This window comes from Bos indicus x Bos taurus, chromosome 20, assembly GCF_003369695.1.
Source record: "Bos indicus x Bos taurus breed Angus x Brahman F1 hybrid chromosome 20, Bos_hybrid_MaternalHap_v2.0, whole genome shotgun sequence".
Classification (NCBI taxonomy): Eukaryota; Metazoa; Chordata; class Mammalia; order Artiodactyla; family Bovidae; genus Bos; species Bos indicus x Bos taurus.
Genome location: NC_040095.1, coordinates 31,187,609 through 31,210,909, shown reverse-complemented (window position 1 = coordinate 31,210,909; position 23,301 = coordinate 31,187,609). Strand labels below are relative to the sequence as shown.

General features: G+C 42.4%; 1 protein-coding gene across 6 annotated transcripts in view; it reads right to left on the bottom strand.

Annotated features, from left to right (window-relative positions):
* Positions 1-22,940, bottom strand: part of CCL28 (C-C motif chemokine ligand 28) — a 37,023-nt gene extending 14,083 nt beyond the window's left edge. For 2 of the 6 annotated variants that reach the window (XM_027520325.1, XM_027520323.1), the window contains exons 1-3: positions 22,764-22,940; positions 8,056-8,182; positions 4,433-4,630 (exon numbers count right to left, since the gene is read on the bottom strand). In XM_027520325.1, the coding sequence (XP_027376126.1) occupies positions 4,438-4,630; positions 8,056-8,182; positions 22,764-22,833 (390 nt within the window). In that variant the 5' untranslated portion in view covers positions 22,834-22,940 and the 3' untranslated portion in view covers positions 4,433-4,437. Of the gene's footprint in view, positions 1-3,909; positions 4,631-8,055; positions 8,183-14,261; positions 15,573-22,763 lie in introns of those variants that run through there. The other 4 variants (XM_027520321.1, XM_027520320.1, XM_027520322.1 and 1 more) reach the window with 3 other exon arrangements.
* Between the last annotated feature and the right edge of the window lie 361 nt (positions 22,941-23,301).

The following is a 23,301-nucleotide window of genomic DNA, read 5'->3' as shown; positions in this document are numbered from 1 at the left end:
CACAATGGAGTATTACTCAGCCATTAAAAAGAATACATTTGAATCAGTTCTAATGAGGTGGATAAAACTGGAACCTATTATACAGAGTGAAGTAAGCCAGAAAGAAAAACACCAATACAGTATACTAACACATATATATAGAATTTAGAAAGATGGTAACAATAACCCTGTGTACGAGACAGCAAAAGAGATACCGATGTATAGATCAGTCTTAAAAAAAAAAAAAAAAAAAAAAAGAAGTTGCATCAAAGAAGCAGGTCTGGGAAGAGGGAGGACAGAGAAAGAGGATGTTATTGTTCATAATAAATTCTGCTGCACTTTTTTTATTTTTTACTACACATTTGCACTGCTTTAATAAAAATGTAATCTAAAAAAACCTTAGAGGCTTAAGGTTGATCTACTCATAGTGCAGTACTGGTGACACAGCAGTGTTTTAATAAGCACATATGATACCCTGTCAAATGGAATTTCTTTAAGAAGCTGTTCTCCCTTACAGAAAATTTCATTTATTTGCACTGCAGTAAAATCAAAATTTTAAAATATAGCATAAAACTTACTGTCCTTATAGCTACAAAAAAGTATGTGGAATTCTGGACCTGGACTGGAAGGGAAACAAAACTGAAAATAGTTCAAGTTGATTGAGAGGATTAGACACCAATGTTTTCATTTTAGCTTTTCATTAATGTTGTTCATTATTTATTAATAGTATTATTCCCTATGTTATGATTAATTAATTAGATCAATTGATTGACTTTTTAAGTCAATTAAGTTACTCTCAAGTTATTATTTTATTATTTTAAATTTAATGTAACCTAGACAGCATATTGGAGAAGGCAATGGCACCCCACTCCAGTACTCTTGCCTGGAAAATCCCATGGATGGAGGAGCCTGGTGGGCTGCAGTCCATGGGGTTGCTAAGAGTCGGACACGACTGAGCAACTTCACTTTCACTTTTTCACTTTCATGCACTGGAGAAGGAAATGGCAACCTACTCCAGTGTTCTTGCCTGGAGAATCCCAGAGGCAGGAGAGCCTAGTGGGCTGACGTCTATGGGGTCACACAGAGTCGGACACGACTGAAGTGACTTAGCAGCAGCAGCAGCAGCAGCAGCAGACAGCATATTAAAAAGCAGAGACATTACTTTGCCAACAAAGGTCCATCTAGTCAAAGCTTTGGTTTTGCCAGTAGTCATGTATGGATGTGAGAGTTGGACTATAAAGAAAGCTGAGTGCCAAAGAATTGATGCTTTTGAACTATGGTGTTGGAGAAGACTCTTGAGAGTCCCTTGGATTGCAAGGAGATCAAACCAGTGAATCCAAAAGGAAATCAGTCCTGAGTATTCATTGGAAGGACTGATGCTGAGGCTGAAACTCCACTACTTTGGCCACCTGATTCGAAGAACTGACTCATTGGAAAAGACCTGATGTTGGGAAAGATTGAGGGCAGGAGGAGAAGGGGACGACAGAGGATGAGATGGTTGGATGGCATCACCAACTCGATGGACATGAGTTTGAGTAAACTCTGGGAGCTGGTGATGGACAGGGAAGCCTATCATGCTGTAGTCCATGGGGTCACGGTGAGTCAGACACGACTGTGTGACTGAACTGAACTGAGATTTAATGTAATGTAAATTACATTACATTATTTAATTTTTAATTTACAATACATTAATTAATATTGTATTTACATTACAAATTTAATGTAAATTTTTTAAAGTTTTTAGAACGTGAAACTTGAAGACGCTTGGACCTTCAAGCGTCTATGGGACTATGGGATCAAAAAAGAGTATTTAGTGCTATGGTCTGAATGTTTGTATCTCCTGAATTGGGTTTGATCCCTGGATTGGGAAGATCCCCTGGAGAAGGGAATGGGAACCCACTCCAGTATTCCTGCCTGGAGAATCCCATAGACAGAGGAGCCTGGCGGGCTACAGTCCATGGGGTCACAAACAGTTGGACATGACTGAGCGACTTAAATAAAAAAACCCTCGTATATTGAAATCTTAATTCCCAAAGAGGATGATATTAGTAGGTGGTGTCTTTGGGATTCCTTCCCTGTAACAGTGGGTCCAGAGAGCTCCCAGTCGTCTCTACCACGTGAGGACACGGAGACGGAGGAGTCAGCAGTCTTCAGCTCAGAAGACAGCCCCCCCACCGAGACACTGAATCTGCCACACCACCATCCTGGACGGCCCTGCCTCCAGAACTGTGAGAAATAAATGTTTGCTGACTATAAGTCCCTCAGTCTGTGGTATTTTATTAAAGCAGGTGGAACAGACTAAGCTATTTAGGAATCATTTTCCTCAGGATTACCCATTTTATCGTATTATCATATTAAAAAGCATGATGGAATTGAGTGGGGAAAAGCCTTTATTTTTTGACAAAATCTGTCTTTAAGTTGAAAAGAAGACACTAGTGAGGGAGATTTTGCAAAATGAAGGCCATGAACAGTGTGCAGTTTCCTTCACTGCCTTGCTGCTGCTGCTGCTAAGTTGCTTCAGTCATGTCTGACTCTGTGCTACCCTGTAGATGGCAGCCCACCAGGCTCCCCCGTCCCTGGGATTCTCCAGGCAAGAACACTGGAGTGGGTTGCCATTTCCTTCTCCAAAGCATGAAAGTGAAAAGTGAAAGTGAAATTGCTCAGTCGTGTCCAACTCTTAGCGACCCCATGGACAGCAGCCCACCAGGCTCCTCCGTCCATGGGATTTTCCAGGCAAGAGTACTGGAGTGGGGTGCCATTGCCTTCTCCTAGACTCAGGTAAAACTGTCCGCAGGCATCTCTGGCCCTTTTGGAGCTCCAGATGCACAGATCTTTACCTGCATTCCTCCTCCTCTGCCCACCTCCAGGTAGGTGCCCACCTTCTAGGGTCCACTGCTGGGGCTGATGGGAGAACAGGAGACCTGGAGACCTGGGGACACAGCTTGTCCCTGCCACTTACCATGCGCCCTTGGGGAAGTCATTTTACCCCATAAGCCTCTGGTTTCCTCATTCAAAAATTAGAAATATTAATACAAAGCTCACTGATGCTAAATTGGTGTTCATGAGGAATATTAGACGGACTGTCGTTTGGTGATAGTTTTAGCCTGCATCAGGTTCAGCACCTCCGGGCAACTACCTAGGGGTGGCCCACAGGAAGAGCCAGACGCCTGACACTTGGCTGAGTGCACGCTCTGCTCCTGCCATCTGGTGGGTGTTTACGAAAACTACCTCTTATTCTACAGCCTCTGTGAGCAAGGAAGCCAAAAGATTAGCAGAGCCTTGGGGATCGACCCGCAAGGTGTGGTAAAGCTGTGTTAGGAATGAAAGGATGTAGGCTCCTTGTTTAGGAAACTGTGAAATCATCTCACACAGGACCCATCTCTGGACCCCTGACTAGTCTGCTCCAACAATTGACTGTAGGAGGCAGGTGGCTCCCAGAACAAACCAGGCTTTTTTGTTTTTAGCATCAGAATTTGTCAATCCAGTCTTCTGTGTAAAGAATGAACTTCACTGTTCACAAACTCTAAATAGTGCACTAGAAAATATGGAAATTCACATAGGAAGAATTCTTACCAAAAATGCTAAATCTGAATGTGATCCTGAAAAGTAGTTAGTTACTCAGTAGAGTCTTTGGGACCCCATGAACTGTAACCTACCAGGCTTCTCTGTCCATGGGATTCTCCAAGCAAGAATACTGGAGTGGACTGCCATGGCCTCCTCCAGGGGATCTTCCCAAGATGGTAAAGAACCTGTCTGCAATGCAGGAAACCTGGGTTCAATCCCTGGGTCGGATATATATGTTCATATTTCATATATACATTCATATATTAGAATATAAACATATATATGATTGTGGAATATGAACATATATATTATATCATATAGATGATTAAACTGCTGCCTTTTTTAGGTATAAAGCTGATGGCACTATTTTATAGAAAATGTCTTTATTCTTGACAGATGTCAAGTTGAAACACTAAAAAAATTTAGGAGTGAAGTGTCATGATGTTTGTAACTTGTTTTCAAAATGGTTCAGGAAAAAATTTTAACTTTGTATATATAATGTTTTATATATACATGTACAAGGAGAGAAGAGAGAGAAAAAACAAATATGGCAGAATATTAACAAGAATTAATCTAGGTAAAGGCATGCAGATGTTCGCAGTACCACTCTTTCAACTTCTTTGCAGATTTGGAAAACGTTATAGTAAAAAAGGTGGAGAAATTAGATCTGTATGCTGCTCCTCAAATATGTGAAGATAAGTATTCTCTTTTCACTTCATTTTTTCAGTTGAGTATATTACTGGCTACGTTTGCATCTGTATAGTTATCCCCTTGAAAAATATATTTTGTTTTGCCCTGTTGGCTCCCAATAGGGAAGATTCACATGATATTTTTATAACCAGCCACGGCCAGGTTCACTCAGCACTCCTCTGTGCAGCTTCATCTGTACCTTCTCTAATAAGGCGTTTTGTGGCCATGTGTTTCCTGCCTTTCCCGATGTGCCCCTTTACTGTTCCTCCTCCCGTGGTGTCTCTTCTTATGGCAAATGTTGCCTTTAGCCTCTTTCTTGGCTGCTTGTTCGTTCATCCACTGCTTAATAACGTGATTGTGCGGGCTGACACAGACTCTTCTGCGCTTGACATGAAGGCTGCCAAGAAGGGAAGAAAAAAAAAAAATCACTGATAGATGGTACAAGTAAGTAAAAACTTAGTGAACTGGTAGGCAGTTCCCACTTTGGGACAGTTTGTGTCTGGACACAGACTGAATCTTAAAGCTGAGGACCACAAGGATGAATCTTTACTACCGCACTGCCTGTGGTTCCTCAGACATCCAAAGAAAATGTTAAAAGGAGCAGGAGAAGGAACTGGAGGAGGAGGGGGAGAAGGGAGATGGGGAGAGGTAGGAGGAGGGGGAAAGAAGAGGAGGAAAGTAGAAGAAGGGAGAGATGGAGGGAGAGAAACCATGTGAAAACAATTCTCTGTCCTGACTCCAAGCACCCAACCAAAAAACCAATAACTTCCTCATTGCCCACCTTAAACACATCCTCCTCCATGAGGTTTTTCTAGATCCTCTCAGCTAAAAGCCTCTTTTTTTCTTTCAGTCTCTGTGGCCCCTGGTTGCCTGTCTTCTGGCACTAAGTTTTCTCCATCTTTTATCTGAGTAGTTGTTTCAGACTCTGTTCTTTTTCTGTGGTGTTATGCTCCTTGAAGGAAGAATAGCCTGGAAGTCTCTTGAAAAGGCCTTGTTCACAGCAGGAATTCAGTAATTACTCATAGATATGAATTGAAAATTGTTCAAAAATAAGGACAATCTGCTTTTGTTTCAACAAAACAATCTTACTATAATATAGATATATACCATGTCTCAGAAATTGTTCTTGTTTTCATTTTTCTATTATGAAATGTTGACAATGGTGTAGGAGAATCCTAGAACACCATTCACAATTTCTGGTACCTCGAATAATTTCTTGTTACAAAAGACATGGCTTTTAATTCCCCATCAGATGCCATCCAGCTCTTATTAATTGTTGAAAATCCTGCTGGCTATACGTATACAATATTTCTGTATCTGGATAAATGGAAACCCCTCACCCTTCTCTTCGGGAAAAAAAATAGGTGGGGATAGAGATGAGGCTGCCGTTTCTCCGGATGACCCAAGAGGAAGCATCAGCTAATGTGGGGCCTTCTGAAATGGGAGGAAAAGTTGGGAAAGGCTTGAATGCACTTGAGCATAATAAAGCCAGCATGTGGGATTATTAATTTAAAAGAAGTGAGGCATCTTAATAGGAGGATAACACGTTCTCTAAGTGTATTAGATTTAGAGGTCTTCAAAAGAAAAACTAATTATCCCTATGGCCCATTGGCTTGACTTAAGCTATTACAGGAGAAAACTTGGCTATAGCACCAATATGGAGAACGAACAAATCAACAAACAAGAAAGAGCTGAAGTTCCTACCCTTTCCAAAGACTAAATTCTCTCCTTACCCTGTGGTGTCAGCAAGAATCCGAGCAGACACTCAGGGGAGAAGGACCCCACTGACAGCCAGATAAGCCCATTGGCTGCAAGGTAGAGAACTAGGACTCAAAGCCAGCATTGCTTGGGGAGTGAGGGGCCCCAGGCAGGGGCATTGGCTCTGGGGCTACAGGAGAGACCTGGATGGGGGAATGCAGACAGAGGAGCCAGGGAGGAGGAAAGCACAGGAACACAAGCAACACCTGCCATGTGGGATTTCAAAGGCCTGCTCAGTGGGGCCTCAAACCCTCAATGTAATACAAGCAGAAAAATCAGCTGCCAGAACATAGTGCCCTAACCCAAGATGTGCTGATGTTTTAAAACCCAAGTTTAAAGGCTGCTTAAACCTACACTTGCATCACATGTGTCTCCATCAGGATAAGGGGATAGTCTTTTTCACACTCCCTGCCCTCCTGCAGCTCCATAATATTCTGGTGGGCACTGAGCCACTCAGTTGTGAATTTCTAGGTGAAGAGTTTGATGCTAAGAAACCATTAGGCTGATCTCTCGTTTTTTTTTTTTTTTTTTTTTACACATAAGAGTAGCTAGTGACGGTCCAGTGGATTTTGAAGGAAGGCCCTGCCGTAGATTATAACTATCACTATAATTATAACTATAAAATTTATTTCTTTGCCCATTTCTCTAAGCACAACAGCCTTTCAACAACCATTTTTGAAAAAAATACTCAAGCCTCCCAAACAACTTTATTTAATAATCCTAAATTTTCTTCCTAATGGATAATGTCTATATGATTCAAGAAGACTCAGCCCCCTTCCCAAGATATACAGCTTTGTGTTTTGTTTATGTGTAGAAAGAGCTAGAAACTCTTTAATGAAGTCACTATAGAGAAATTTTAAACAAGCAAACTGCTGTCTCAGACATCAGATATTACAGTGATTGTGTTAAGGGTGTGAAAAGAAAGGACCTATTTCTAGGCAGAAGAGGACAATGAAATAAATTTAGTGTGTTCACTGTGAGTTAAGTTGTATTAGTTAATTGAGATTAATAATGCATACTATTTCGGAATGCAATTTCAATGCTTGCAATGGTTTCTGCATCTAAAACACTTATCTCAAACCTTAAAGTCTTTATACATGTTCAAAGTTAAGGGAACTAATGTTCAAGAAGAGCAAATTAAAATTGAGATGCTGCTGCTGCTGCTAAGTCGCTTCAGTCGTGTCCGACTCTGTGCGACCCCATAGATGGCAGCCCACCATGCTCCCCCATTCCTGGGATTCTCCAGGCAAGAACACTGGAGTGGGTTGCCATTTCCTTCTCCAATGCATGAAAGTGAAAAGTGAAAGTGAAGTTGCTCAGTCATGTCTGACTCTTTACGACCCCATGGACTGCAGCCTACCAGGCTCCTCCGTCCATGGGATTTTCCAGGCAAGAGTACTAGAGTGGGGTGCCATTGCCTTCTCTGAAAATTGAGATGAGATACCACCAAACACACTAAAATTAGAAAGACTGGGGCACCAAAAATTGGAAAACATTTTAAAAAACAACATAGTTAAGGGACTACATTTTGGATAAGTAAAAACATGTTCTGTAGTAAAACAGTTTGGAAACAGAGAATATTTAACTTTATATGTCGAATGTAAGGAAACACGAAAGAGATGACTTATCATGTAATCATGTAACTTATGATTACAAAATAAGACATAGTCCAATTTCATCTTACTTGAGACCAAGTCGTAACCACTCTATATCTTTCAGCTGTCTTGTCAGCACAGAGGTGTCAGATTTTCATTTGTTTTTTTTTCATTTTAATTTTTTTCCCACTCAGAACGTCCCTCGTTTGGCTGAGGGAAGTCACGCACATTGTCTGGTGACTAAAAGCGTTTCACCTTCACTGCATCACTGCAATGCAGGGTGCGGAGGGCTAACATGGGGCTCTGGACATCCTGGTACTGACAGAGTGTGCATTCACACCACTCTCCCTGCTCTTGTTCAAATAATGGTCTGTATGTTGGGTAGCAGGCAGAGTCTCCCCAACCTATGGTTCACTGGTGGAGAAATGGTCATTCTGCAGGTTTAGCCCTCCTGCCAAACAGCACTCACATGACAGCAGCCAAGTCACAATCCCCGTCAGCTCTCTGGATGCGACACGTCGTCACTCTTTCCAGAAGCCTTCTGGAAATATGATGTGAAACCTCGGTGCAGCAGCTGGAGGCAATGGGAAGTATGGCTAAAAGAAGAAAAGAAAGAAACCTGAAATCGTATGGTTTATAGAATACATGTTGTTCAGTTGCTAACTCAGGTCCAACTCTTTGCGACCACCATGGACTGCAGCATGCCAGGCTTCCCTGCCCTTCACCATCTCTCAGAGTTTGTTCAAACTCACGTCCATTGAGTCGGTGATGCCATTCAACCATCTCATCCTCTGTTGTCCCCTTCTCCTCCTGCCTTCAATCTTTCCCAGCATCAGGGTCTTTTCCAATGAGTCAGTTCTTTGCATCAGGTGGCTAAAGTATTGGAGTTTCAGCTTCAGCATCAGTCCTTCCAATGAATAGTGAGGACTGATTTCCTTTAGGATTGATTGGTTGGATCTCCTTGAGGTCCAAGGGACTCTCAAGACTCTTCTCCAGCACCACAGTTCAAAAGCATCAGTTCTTCAGTGCTCAGCCTTCTTTATGGTCCAACTTTCACATCTATGCATCACTACCATTACTTTTCCTATGGTTTTACCATAGGAAAAATAATAGTTTTGACTATATGGACCTTTGTTGGCAAAGTAGTGTCTCTACTTTTTCATATGCTGTCTAGGTTTGTCATAGCTCTTCTTCTAAGGAGCAAGCATCTTTTAATTTTGTGGCTGCAGTAACCATCTGCAGTGATTTTGGAGCCCAAGAAAATAAAATCTGCCACTGTTTCCACTTTTCCCCCATCTATAGCACACTGGCCTGGCTTTATCTTGGAGACTCCAGAGAAACAGAATGTTAACCTGCTTGAATGAGGGGCAGGACTTACTGGGGGCTTTGTGTTTGCAGACCACACAGCAGGACACATCTCTACCTTCCAGAACTCACACTGTATTTTGGGGAGATAAAACTAAGCACAAGCAAAGACATAAAGCAAGGGAAGATGAGGGCAGTGGGGTTGCGACCAGACTTGCTTGAAGAAGCAAGATTGACAGAGTGACCCAAAACTCAGAAGGGACCAACCACATGGGCCCCCGGAGCAAGTTTGAAATTAACTGTCCAGGAAGGACTTAACTGAATCTTTGAGGATTTGGAGGGATGGCAAAAAATGGAGAAGACTTGTCCAGGCTAAAGGAAGTGCATGGTCAAGAGTTCTGAGATAGGAAAGCACAGGGCACACTTAGGGAATAAAGAAAAATAGACCTCTTTGCCTGAACTAAGTTGCTGGGAAGCTGATGGATGAGGGATATGGTTCAAAAGATGGACTGACATCATACCATTGACGCCTTGAATGTTAGTCTAAGGAGGTTTATCTTTTTTGAAATGGAGTCCATTAAAGATCGAGAAAAGAGAAGGGTTTTAGAAAAATTTGTCTTGCAGTGATGAGCAAGTAGGGATAAGTCAGGTGTGATTAGGGCAGGAAGTCAAGTTAGGAGAAGCTTATGTGACCCAGATAAAAGGAGAAAAGGGCAACACAAATAATGAAAGGAAACCTAGTCCTCTACTAAAATGTGTATCCACAAATTCCTCCATGCTACCTGCACACAGTAGTCTATGCTCCCCATTCCTCCAAGTGGGTAATACATTTTCTCAAAAGTTAGAAATTATGGTCAACGGTGGCTGCCAGTGGCAGTCTTATAGTAACAGACAAAAGTTAGCCCCTAAATTAGGATTAAAAGAAATGATTAAAACCCCTCAGTGGTGTCAGCTCTAAGTCTCTGATCTTGGGAAAAGAAGAGATTATTAGTGAAAGAAACCAGGTTTAAAAAGCCATATATGGTATGATCCCATGTATATGAAATGTCCATAGACAAATCCATAAAGACATAAAGCAGATTAGTGTTTGCCAGGGGTGGGGGTAGGAGGGAATGGGGAATGACTGCTAACAGATACAGGTCTCTTTAAGGGGTGATGAAACAGGCATGCTGGAATCAAGATTACCGGGAGAAATATCAATAACCTCAGATATACAGATGACCCACCCTTATGGCAGAAAGTGAAGAGGAACTCAAAAGCCTCTTGATGAAAGTGAAAGTGGAGAGTGAAAAAGTTGGCTTAAAGCTCAACATTCAGAAAACGAAGATCATGGCATCTGGTCCCATCACTTCATGGCAAATAGATGGGGAATCAGTGGAAACAGTGTCAGACTTTATTTTGGGGGGCTCCAAAATCACTGCAGATGGTGATTGCAGCCATGAAATTAAAAGACGCTTACTCCTTGGAAGGAAAGTTATGACCAACCTAGATAGCATATTCAAAAGCAGAGACATTACTTTGCCAACAAAGGTCCATCTAGTCAAGGCTATGGTTTTTCCAGTAGTCATGTATGGATGTGAGAGTTGGACTGTGAAGAAAGCTGAGTGCCGAAGAACTGACGCTTTTGAACTGTGGTGAAGACTCTTGAGAGTCCCTTGGACTGCAAGGAGATCCAACCAGTCCATTCTGAAGGAGATCAGCCCTGGGTGTTCTTTGGAAGGAATGATGCTAAAGCTGCAACTCCAGTACTTTGGCCACCTCATGCGAAGAGTTGACTCATTGGAAAAGACTGTGATGCTGGGAGGGATTGGGGGCAGGAGGAGAAGGGGATGACAGAGGATGAGATGGCTGGATGGCATCACTGACTCGATGGACGTGAGTCTGAGTGAACTCTGGGAGTTGGTGATGGACAGGGAGGCCTGGTGTGCTGCGATTCATTGGGTCGAAAAGAGTCGGACATGACTGAGCGACTGAACTGAACTGACTGAATAGTTGTACAATTCTGTGAATGTACTAAAAATCACTGAATTGTACACCTTCTGTGTTCATTTTTGTTTTGGCTGTGCCTTACAGCTTGCAGGATCTCAGTTCTCCCACCAGGAACTGAACCCAGACCAAGGCAGTGAAAACCCTGAATCCTAACCACTAGACCACTGGTGAACTCTCTACATTAAATGCCGTTTTTTCTTGGCCACTCTGAACTGTGAAGCAAGGCCCATGACAGTAAAGCACTGAATCCTAACCACTGGACTGCCAAGGAATTCCCTATTTCAATTATTTTTAAAGGGCAATGGGAGAACAGAACACTGGTTCTCCTCACATTTATTAATGCATTGATTTCCTGAAACTAATAGTTCCTTTCTTTAGCTACACTGTGCTGCTATTCTCCAAGTAAAGTTGTTTTAATACCCCAAACAAGGTTTTGGGCTTATTCATGTAACTATCCATTCATTCACCCATCTTACTATATAAAAATTATTATGTGAATTCTTGTAAATGAAATACTGTCTATAGCTATGTCTACAAGTTCTTTTATATTGAATCACTATGTTAGATGCTGGGAGTAGAAAAATGAACAGTTACTATTACACAGAACCCTCTATTAGTTGTCACTGACTCTTTGTGACCCCATGGATATAGCCCACCAGGCTCCTCTATCCATGGGATTCTCCAGGCAAGAATACTGGAGTGGATAGCCATTCCCTTCTCCAGGGAATCTTCCTAACCCAGGGATTGAACCTGGGCCTCCCACATAGCAGGCAGATTCTTTAGCATTGAGCCACCAAGGCAGCCCCAGTTGTGACCCAGGCAACTATAAAATCTTAAATGGACTTTCAACAGCTATGTGGGAATTAAGAATCATAGGTGAACTTATGTGTTTAAGAATTTGAGTTATCTGAATGCTGACATCAGTTAAAAGCACAGTTTTAACCCAGAAAAGCACCTGGGACCTATAGGTACTTAATAAACTGGATGACATTTCTCAGATATAAAAGTAAGACGGGCTCACCTGGAGATCACTTAACCTATCAGATTAACTATCAAAAGACAAGAGGCAGGCAAGCATATTTGGTGTTCGTAGATGTGACTGGTGCCCTAGTGAGGCACCTGGAAATACAATAGGCCAAGAAAGACAGAATCCTTTGAAGAGTACACAAGTTAGGCAACGAAGCTTGTGGGATGGTTAGGACTAGGGCTAAGGTAAGATTCTTGCAGATAACATCACGCCCCCAGAGGTTTTCTCATGCAGCTTCCTTTCAGAATATTTCCATTTTTAAAGAACAATCCATGTTTCCCTAGTGGTCCAGTGATCAAGAATCTGTCTTGCAGTGCAGGGGACACCAGTTTGGTTCGATCCCTGGTTATGGGAAAATCCCATGTTGCCATAGAGCATCTAAGCCCAGGAGCCACAATTACTGAGTCAGTACTCCAGAGCCTTGAAGCCATGCTCCACAGGAGGCCAGCACACCACAGCTAGAGAGTAGCCCCGGCTCATCAGAACTGCCTGTACACAGCAATGCAGACCCAGCACAGCCCCAAAAAGAACCATCGGGAATGTCCTCTGATTTCAACAATTCATATAACTATAAAAACATTTTTACTTTTGCATTTTTATATTTTTGCATCTATGCTCATAAACAAGATTAGTCTATATTTTAATCCCCTGAAGTCATCCTTGAATGTTTTGAGTGTTAACATTACATTAATCACCAACAATGCATCAGTTAGCTTTCTCTATTTTTCTATTATTTGGAAAAGTTTGTGTAAGACAAGAATTGCCTGTTCTTTCACTGCTTGGTAAACCTCTAAAACCAGCTAGGCCTGGTGTCTATCTGAAGAAAAGATGTTCAACTCTGACTCAGTTTCCTTAAGAGTTACGTGTTTATTTAGATTTTCTATAACCTCAATTTTGATAGCTTTCTAAGAAATTGTCCATTTAATTTACAATTTTTAATATGTTGTCCCTGAAAGAATTCAGGGCACGTGACCCCAAAGTATTCCATTCTGGCATGTTGATTATTTTAAGTTAAAGTCAGAGAAACAGCAAATGCAAAAAGGGCACTCTGACCTTCCTAAAAGCAAGATACAAAACTTCCAAGTAAGAGGTACTCTCCCTGCACCTGGGGAAGAAAGAAATTTTCAGCATTTTCTAACATTCTGGGTGAAATGAGATGGTGTCTCCATGAGACATGAAGTTGCAGCCAAGGAAAATCTGTACAAACTTTGTGAAACTAGGTCGCTTTCCCATGCTTAACTGCCTTAAGTCAAGTTCCTTTGTTTTCTCACATTTTCACAAATTACCACTTTGTCCAACTTTATATAAAAGCCATAACTCAAACTGCTTCTTTGAGTCTTCATTTCCTTGTGAAGGCACCCATTAAATAAACGTGTATGCTTTTTTCTTATTAATCTGTCTTTTGTTATAGGGGTCCTAGTAAAGAATCTAGAAGGATGGAAGGAAAGTTGTTTTTTCCTCTCCCCTACATTACACCATTATCTGTAGTTAAGAGTTCTCTTTCCATTATACAGTGTTTTGCATAGGCAGCTCCTGTGCAAAGTAACCGTTTAAAAACTTTGATCTAAATAATGAAGATAATTTATGTATAAATTTACAAATGCCATTTGCTTAGAAACTAAAAAAATACATTCAACTCATAGGCTAAATGCGAATCACAAAATATTAATTCTGGAAAATAATGGAAATGGTATTTATTATAATGGGTGGAACAGAGCTAAGTCTAACATAAGTGCATTTATTTAAAACACAAACAGGATAAAATAATTGAGTGTCAACCATAAATTGGCACCTGCCATGGGTGCTTGCCATCTGCTTCTACAAGGATTAAATCCTGCTGGGCTGCAGCTGCTGACCTCCAACACCCCCTGAAGGAGTTCGGGGTGGGGAGCAGAAATGAGGCACTCTGCTCAAGGAAACTGGCAGGACAGGTCTTCAGATAGATATTCTCAGGAGCTGATTTTATGGGTGCAATTCTTGTAGATCCTAATATCTAGAAAAGCACTAAAATTCTTCATGGTGACAACTGTTTCTCAGGTCTAGCAGAAGTTGCAGGAGCCCAGGAGAAACTTTCTACAAAAACTATGTACTTGATTGCATGTAGTCCGCCTTTACCAAAACCACATACATACTCTCTTTCCCCCTACCTCTTTGGAACAGTTTCTCAGAGCCATCTGAGGTGCTGTCTCCCAGGGTACAATCCTCATATTGTCCCACATAAAACTTAACTGGCAACTCACGTTGTGCATTTTCTTTAATTGACAAGTGTTCCACTCATGTCCCTAGAAAAGCAAAATCAGAGGAAAACTAAAACAAAAAATGGGAAAAAGACTCAAGCAGAACGGTGTCCCAACCTTGACGGCTGTCCCAGCACACGTATCTGTAGGCGAGGGCGCCACGGGTCGGGAGACTCGGTGCTGGAGCGGAGGCCCCAGCTCAGGGAAGGGGAGAAGGAGTGCGGAGCGACAGCCCTGGGCAGCGGGTGGTGCTGGCAGTTTGTCTGGGCCACGTCTGGCCGCTTTTCCGGCCTCTGCGCCTGCGCAACCTGCTGGGCGGCTTTCTGTCTCGGCCCGCATTTGGTGCCCGGGCACTGGGAGAGCACTGGGAGCGGAGGCCCCAGCTCAGGGAAGGGGAGAAGGAGTGCGGAGCGACAGCCCTGGGCAGCGGGTGGTGCTGGCAGTTTGTCTGGGCCACGTCTGGCCGCTTTTCCGGCCTCTGCGCCTGCGCAACCTGCTGGGCGGCTTTCTGTCTCGGCCCGCATTTGGTGCCCGGGCACTGGGAGAGCACTGGGAGCGGACCCCGGGTCAGGGATAACAAGGACTGCGCCTGGAGGAGGGTGGCGTCCTGCGACCGGCGAGGCTACTCACAGGCCCAAGGACGCCCGGCAGCGCGAGCCTGCTCCTCCGCCGCGAACCCCCGGGATCTCAAGCACCTGCGCCCTCCGCCGGGACTTCGCCGCCTCTGCCCCGCAGCTCCAGGGGACGCATTTCGGCGTCCCGGGCAGCCCTTCCTGGAGCTGAAGGGGAAAGCAGACGTGTTGGGCATATCTTTCCTACCTCCGTTAGTTTTTTTTGGTTGCTTGATCTACCCGTTTCTGATGCACTTAGGTTAAAAAAAATATTACACTGTTGTTGAGATTGTGTCAGGTTTGGGGATTTTTGTTTGTTTTGACAGTCTCCTTTTACAAGACATGGCTTGGGTTCAAATGCAAACGAATACTCTCCTCGTCGGGGTCCTTATTTCACTTAACCATCATTTACCATTAACCCGAGCCAGAAACTTGTGTGTCATTCCCTCTTCCTGCAATCCACAGCCAGTCACAGACACCTGTAAATTTTACTCCCTGGACATTTCTCAGATTTGTCTCCCTGCTTTTCGTCCCTGTCATCACTGCCCAAGTACCAGACCTCATCAGTTGGAACTACTGAGCATCCCAGTTGCCTCCTTGCTCCCAGTCTTGCCCTTTCCCTCCATGGATCTGAGGTCTTATGGCACCATGTGCTTTTCTGGCTTTATATATTTTATATATGTATACAATTTAGGGTTTATATGACTATGCCTTTTGACTGTGAACTCCCTCAGCATATCTTTATACCCACGCCACATAGCACAGTGCCTGGCATCAGTGCTTTTCCTTTTTTAAAAAATAAGTTTTTGGGGGTACTCTTTCTACCCCCTTCTGATGCCTATGTCAGAAGCTTTCTCTATCTCCTTTATACTTTAATAAAACGTTATTACACAAAAGCTCTGAGTGATCAAGCCTCGTCTCTGGCCCTGGATTGAATTCTTCTCCTTCGGGGGCCAAGAATCCCGGTGTATTCGCGTGATTCAACAGCAACCTTTCATCTTGGGGGCTCATCCGGGATCCTTCAGGACAAGATGGACCTGATAACCTATGTGAGCTTACTTCTGCTGACTCCAAATATCCTGAGTCTGCCGTTGGATCCTCAAGACAATGTCTTCCTGTCCTGGGCTCACTCCTATGCTGCATTCCACAATCGATCTAACTGCTGGGTCTGTGGAGCGCTCCCCTCTTCATCAGTGGAAGGCTTCCCGTGGTGGACATCCCCACTTCAAGGAAAAGACTTTCTCCAAGTCTGTGAATACCTTCGACAACAATCACATGCGATGCCTCTTCTTCATCTGATGACATCTACCAACCCTAAAATGGACTGGTGCAACACTTTGTACTCTAACTATGGACATAATGTTTTAAAAACTTTTAATTTTGATTATACATTGTCTCGGTTCAATGACTATTTTGCTACATATAAGGTAAATAGGTCTAGATCTAATGGTTTTTTACCTGACGTTTATCAAATATGAGATGAGGTTACATGGCTAACTCCTGAAAAAGGACGTTTAATATCTACTGCCTCTATATGCTGGGAACAAACAGAGCCATCCCCAAAAGTTAGCCAACAACTTACTTACAATGATTGGAAACAATTGGGATATTTGTCTCAGGAAACATGCAATGTAATCGTTCCCATGTTTTCCAATCCCAGTTCAGGTTCTCCCTTTGTCTGGCCAAGCACAAATTGAGACTGGATATCTCAGTCGCGCTGGCTTGCTCCAAACGAGACTTATTAGATATGTGGCTCTTACCTATGGGCATGGCTTCCCCCTGGTTGGATAGGGAGATGTACCCTGGGTCTAGCCTTTACTCATGGCTTTATATTTTCAGAGCTTCCAGAAAAGCCTGCTAATTTACCCCACCTTAAAACTCGATGGGCAAGGTCTGTATTTCATTGGTATGATTATTTGGTTACAGCGTTTGTTCCCTCTTTGAGAACTACAGATGTTATGTTACGAGTGGATGCTTTGACTAATTTTACTCAGCAGACATTACAAGATTCTCAAAAGGCTATTTCAGCTCTTAATGCTGAACAAGCACAAATTAGAAAGGTGGTTTTACAAAACAGATTGGCTCTAGATATTCTGACAGCTACAAAAGGAGGAACTTGTGCCATTGTTCATACCCAATGCTGTACATATATACCTGATATGAGCACGAATGTTACTCATTTTACCAGCCACATGAACAAGATGATTAGGGCCATGGATACTCCTGAAGCCTCAATTGCCTCACTTTGAGAAACGTTAACTAGTTCCCCATGGTGGACAACTATCTTAATTACAATAATTCTGGTTGTTTTGTTCTTGCTGTTTGCTCCCTGCATCTGTAATTGTATAACTGGATTTGTTTCTAGCCGCATGAAAGCTTTTAAGTTACAAATGGTTGCTCAAACTCCTGCTACTGCTGTAGCTTCCTACAGCTACTATTTGGGGGCCCTGGATCATATATCCTCAATATGAGGATTAGGAAAATATGTTGCCTCACCAATTTAGGGACAACGCCCCTTGTCAGCTCGAAAGTAGTTATAAAATGAGAACGACGCCCCTTTTCCCTAGACAACATAATTCTCCTAAAAAAAGGGGGGAGAATGAGAGAGTCAGTTCCTAGACAGGTTGATAGGGAGTCTAGGGGTCCCCAAGGAGAGAGGGGTCTGAAATTCTCAAGGAAAAAGAAAGGACAAACTTTTTTTCTTTCTCCACATTCCTTAGGATTATATACCAATAATGTATCCTGCCTAAGGACAGTCTTTAGATTCAACCTTCTGTTATCTTAAAATGTTAATTATGAGAGTAGACCTGGTCTTTACAAGGATGTATCTTGCCTGAGGACAGTGTTATCTTAAAATGTAAATTATGAGAGTAGGTCTGATGAGGTCTTTACAACCTCCAGATATTCTTTGGATTATATAACTTCATTGTTAACACTAGCAAGCAGGTACTCTTTCTACCCCCTTCTGATGCCTATGTCAGAAGCTTTCTCTATCTCCTTTATACTTTAATAAAACTTTATTACACACAAAAAAATTAAAAAATAAAAAATAAGTTTTTGGTCAAGGTCTTATGTCCCAAGTGTCCTAAAACTGCACAGTGCTTTTTCAGAAGCATACCATCCTCTCACCCTCAAGTAATTAGGGGTTAATTCAATATGATAAGTCACTTGTATTCTATTTAATATTTTAAAGATAATGTTATTAGTATATCATTAAAGGCATTATCTTTTATTATAGTGTTATTGCCAATGTTCCTGTTGGTTTGGGGTTGTCATCGTTGTTTCCAGAATTAAGTGTCAGAGAGTTGAATGGTTAATTTGCTACAAATGTCTGTCTCTGGTTTGACTTTATGTCTGTGATCCAATTTTGGTCACTAAGAGAAGGCTTTAAATATTTCCTTACTCAAGACTTTTAAAGATCAACAGTAAAACACTGCAAATTCGTGATATAACAATTAGATTCTGAGCTTTAAGGATTCTGTGACTGTAGAGAGGTGACCCAGCTTCCTCTCTTACTTAGATGTATGGTTACTCAAAGTGTGGTTCTCAGAGCTATGGTATGGTGTCCTTTGGGGCTTATTAGAAATGCAGTTTGGAAAACACCAATACAAGTAACACTTTAGAGAACACAATAGAATGGAAACAGAGCAAAGTACATGCCATTGTTAGAGAAATAGTCCCAGGATAAAGCTGAAAATGATAAGAAAATTTCACTTGGCTTCTGTCAGTATCTCAAGTCTACAAGTACAATTTAAAAATGGCAATAGGTATAAAATTTTTTAAAGTGAAAAAAAAAAAACAGAATGACAGCAGTTAAATGTTCCAATTATAGTTGGTTGGGGACACACTTCTCCTTCTAGTGAATTTCATACTTTAATGGAGCCATATCATACTTTGAATACCTACAAACAAAGGTGTCCACTGCGCACCACATAGGCAAGAAGGACTCACTAAGCCACGATGCATGAAACTGCTGTGTCCAAATAAAGTCCTCCCAGATACTTCTTAGAGCCCCGAGATAATGTTTGTGTAACAGGGAATGAATGAAAGTCGGACACGACTTGGTGACTGAACAACAACAAATATATAAATATATATATATATATAGGGTCTATGCCTGGTTTATGTTTATACATCAAGTGATGTAGTAAAATAATTTAAATGTCATCATTAAGAATAAAGAGAATTTTTTTCTTTAAAGGAGTCCATATATGACTGAAATTTGAGACAGTTGCTACTGTATTATAAGAAGTCACTCTGCTTCTCTAGACATTGAAAAGAACATTAAAAAAAAAAGAAATATGAGGGAAGTTTAAGAGGGAGGAGACATATGTATGCCTATAGCTGATTTATGCTGATATATGGCAGAATCCATCACAACATTGTAAAGTAATTATCCTCCAATTAAAAATAAAATAAAATTAAAAACAGAACAAAGCACACTGAAGGGCAAACTTGAAGAGAAACCAGAGGTTACTGGGCATGTTATGTCTGGCCTCTTGGGGACCACTCCTGGTGAAATGGAGTGTCCCAGTTTACAAGCACAGATGTATATTCTTGGCAACCCTCTGTAGTGAATCTGCTATAACTGAAACAAACAAAAGATAAAGTTTTCTTTCAGGATTCAAGCAGCAAGTCCCTAGCACGTATCTCTAATCAGGAGCCATCCTACTCTGAGAAGGCTGATTATCAGAAGAAACTTGAAGAAAACCAATTTGGGATTCAATGAAGCAAAATCCCCTGACTTGTATCTGCTGGACAAAGGTGGACATTTAGTCTTTAATGTAAAATAAAAACAGAAAGACCCACAAACCCTGGATTGTGGCTTTAAAGAATCTGGCTTTTGGCCACTGAATAATAGACATTTTTATGGAGTCAGAATTGATTTCTGGGAATTGGCAGCCACATCATTGGGGGTGGAGTATTGCCCTATCTTTGGGTAGAATCCAAGGCTTTTAATTATGGGTAAGTCAACCACTTCCTGATTTATACAGAACATTTGGGGAATGCCAGTTACTAAGCCATCACATCAAGATGGCCACTGTAGGCACCATTAAGATAATGGAACATTTAATGTCTTACAAAACAAAACATATTTTCCAAGTCTCAGACTGGCACAGGCCATTTCCTTATTTCCCCGAGCCCGAGACAATGGCCATAGTCAGTGTTCACCTCCCTCCCTCCCATCCTGACCTTCCTCCCAGCCTGCATTCCTTACAACCTCCAAAGGGCACTTGAGACACACAGACCCTTGAATGGAAGCTTCCTACAGAAAGCACTGGACAGTGACTGCAGTCATGAAATTAAAAGACGCTTGCTCCTTGGAAGAAACGCTATGAAAAAACCAAAGGTATGTCTAGTCTAAGCTGTGATTTTTCTAGTAGTCATGTATGGATGTGAGAGTTGGACCATAAAGAAGGCTGAGTGCCTAAGAATTGATGCTTTTGAACTGTGGTGTTGGAGAAGACTTTTGAGAGTCCTTTGGACTGCAAGGAGATCCAACCAGTCAATCCTAAAGAAAAGCAATCCTCAATATTCACCAGAAGGAACTGATGCTGAAGCTGAAGCGCCAATACTTTGGCCATTTGATGCAAAGAACTGACTCATTGGAAAAGACCCTGATGCTGGGAAAGATTGAAGGTGGGAGGAGAAGTGGACAACAGAGGATGAGATGGTCGAATGGCATCACTGACTCAATGGACATGAGTTTGAGCAAGCTCCAGGAGATGGTGAAGGACAGGGGAAAGCTGACATGTTGCAGTTCATGGGGTTGCAGAGTTGGACACAACTTAGCAACTGAACAACAATATATATTGGGATGCATTTTTAAGGTTAACAATAATTAATACATGTCCCACCAAAAAAAAGGAAGGTACATCACTTATTTCTAAATGGCAGAAACTTGGAGCTTCTCAGACAATGTGATTTTCCTGTGACCCAAACTGCCGTGGGCTTCCCTGGTGACTCAGATGGTAAAGAGCCTGCCTGCAATGCGGGAGACCCAGGTTCAATCTCTGGGTCAGGAAGATCCCCCGGAGAAGGAAATGGTGACAGACTCCAGTATTCTTGCCTGGAAAATCCCGTGGATGGAGAAATCTGGTGGGCTACAGTCCATGGGGTTTCAGAGAGTCAGACATGACTGAGTGACTAACACACAAACCACCTTAGGAGTAGCCCTGAGACTAACTCAGAAATTACAGTCACATCTCCTCAGCTCTTTCTTATCATCATCAACTGTTCCTTTTCAAACACCTCGGTGTCTTTTTGTCCCACCCTCTTTGCCAGAACTCATTGGCCTTGGATCTGGCAGGGCTTTCCTCATCACCCTGCCTCCTCCGCCTGCCCTTCCCTCCCTCCCTCTCCTGGGGGAGTGCTGCTGCTGCCTGTGCCACAGGGAAGGCTAGAAACAGGCCAGGAAGCGGATGGGGGAGACATGTACACTTTTATTTCAAAGCTTCATGTGAAAAAAAAATCGTATTGCCAATAATAGGAATGAAGCCTTCCTTAGCTGTTAGACTTGAGAAACAATGGATCTGAGTCCTAAAATCTCAATGGTGAAATTTTCTGAAAAATTTACAGAAATATAAAATGAAAAACTTTTTGCCTTGATAAAATGGAAGGACAGAGGGGAAGAACTGTGCTCATTAGTAAAGCTCTGCACATTGGGGTGCTATATTGGGAGTCCCTAAGCAAATGCCTACAGGAGCCGAGCAGTTAATGGGATGTTAATAGCCAAGCAATTAATAGGATGTCCTTCTCTCTGTCTGGAGGACAGAGGCTAGCTTGCTTTAGCAGGTTTTTTTTGGTTTTTTTTTGGCTTTTTATATTGTATTGGGGTATAGCTGATTAATAAGCAATGTTGTGATAATTTCAGGTGAATAGCAAAGGGCTAGTATGCTCTATTCATTCTTGCCAGAGAAAGTGGAACCAGTGTTGCCAGACCTGATATTTCAGGAGAAGCCCTAAAATCCAGTTTGTATGTGTGTACACACAACTCTGTGTATGTGAAACCTGTCAATTTAAAATGTTGCCTGAAGTTTTCAAAAAGCAGACCAAACAAAATTTACATTTTACCTCTGTTCTGAATTTAGAGAATCTATTCAGGGTAAAGTTTCAGAAAAGAAGACAGTGGAAAAGAGTTAAATCAATCAAGTATTAAATACCTATATTTAGGGTTTCCTAAATACAGTAGAAAAGATTGCCTCCGGTCCAAACGCAGTTATAATCCTCATATGAGTGAGTGAGTAAAGTCGCTAAGTCGTGTCTGACTCTTTGCAACCCTGTGGACTGTAGCCCACCCAGGCTCCTCCATCCGTGGGATTCTCCAGGCAAGAATACTGGAGTGGGTTGCCATTTCCTTCTCCAGGGGATCTTCACAACCCAGGGATGGAACCCAGGTCTCCCACATTGCAGGCAGACGCTTTAACCTCTGAGCCACCAGGGAAGCCCATAATCTTCATATAGATGCCAGCAACTCAAAATAGAAGTTCTTTCTGATATAATTTGTATGGTTCAGTCTCCTTTATCCTGAGTCCCTTTTGTAGGATCAGACTGAAGTTTTGGTTTTCAGTATCCACAGGGCTGACTTTGGTCTGAAAGCTTGCAACTTGCCAAACCCTAAACCAGAGGTCAAGTCTATCTTTCTTCCAGAAACGTGCACACTTGTATTCAGTTTAGCAGGTAGAGTGAGGGGGCGAAAGCTGAAGACAGCCTTTAATAGGCTCTCCTTCAGCCTCTATTGGAGGATTTTCTAAGATAGTATCATCAAAAAAAGGAAGCACTACTCAAAATTGCACAGGTGGCAAATTACTGATATTCCTGTTCAAATGAGGTTCCTTTCTGAAATTGCCTCTTGGAGATGAAGGATTGAAATGTATGCCATTCTCATGTAGATAACAGGGAATTCCTGCCCCTAACTGCTGGCGGTACCTCACTCCTTCCAGTTCCATCTTGGAAGGCAGCCCCCCTCCTTCCATTGGAGGCTGAGATCCCCGGACCCCCCACTCACCTTCTGAGGGGCGAAAAGCCACACAGGCAGCCAAAGCCAGGAGGGCGAGTCCTGTCTGCTGCATTCCCATCTGCCCCAGAGTGCAAAAGCAGCAGAGGTGAGTCTGTAAGATCAGGAAATGAGGCTAAAAGTGTCCTTGGGTGCAGAGAAAGAGCGTGGAGGAAAGCAAGCCAGAAAGCCCCGCCCTGGGAGGTGCCAGGGCACCTCTTTCTCATGTTTCTTTCCTTGAAACGGGCTCTTTCTCAGGACCAGAGCTGTTTGCAGCCACCTGGGGGTCAGGCGATGTCAGTGGTGATCTGCCATCTGGTGAGGTTCTTGTGAGTTTGGAGGTGTGCGCCAGAATTCGGGGACAATTAAAAACTACCTGCCTACATGCATTCCTGCACAGAGTTATAAATCAGAATTTTGGAGCAGAGGCCCAGGAATTTGAGTCTTAAGAAAAGCTCCACAGGTGATTCTGAAGGACACCTCTATTGAGAACCGCTGCATAAAGGAATCAGGGTTTTTTAGTAGCTTGTTGAAACTGAGCTTCTAGGGA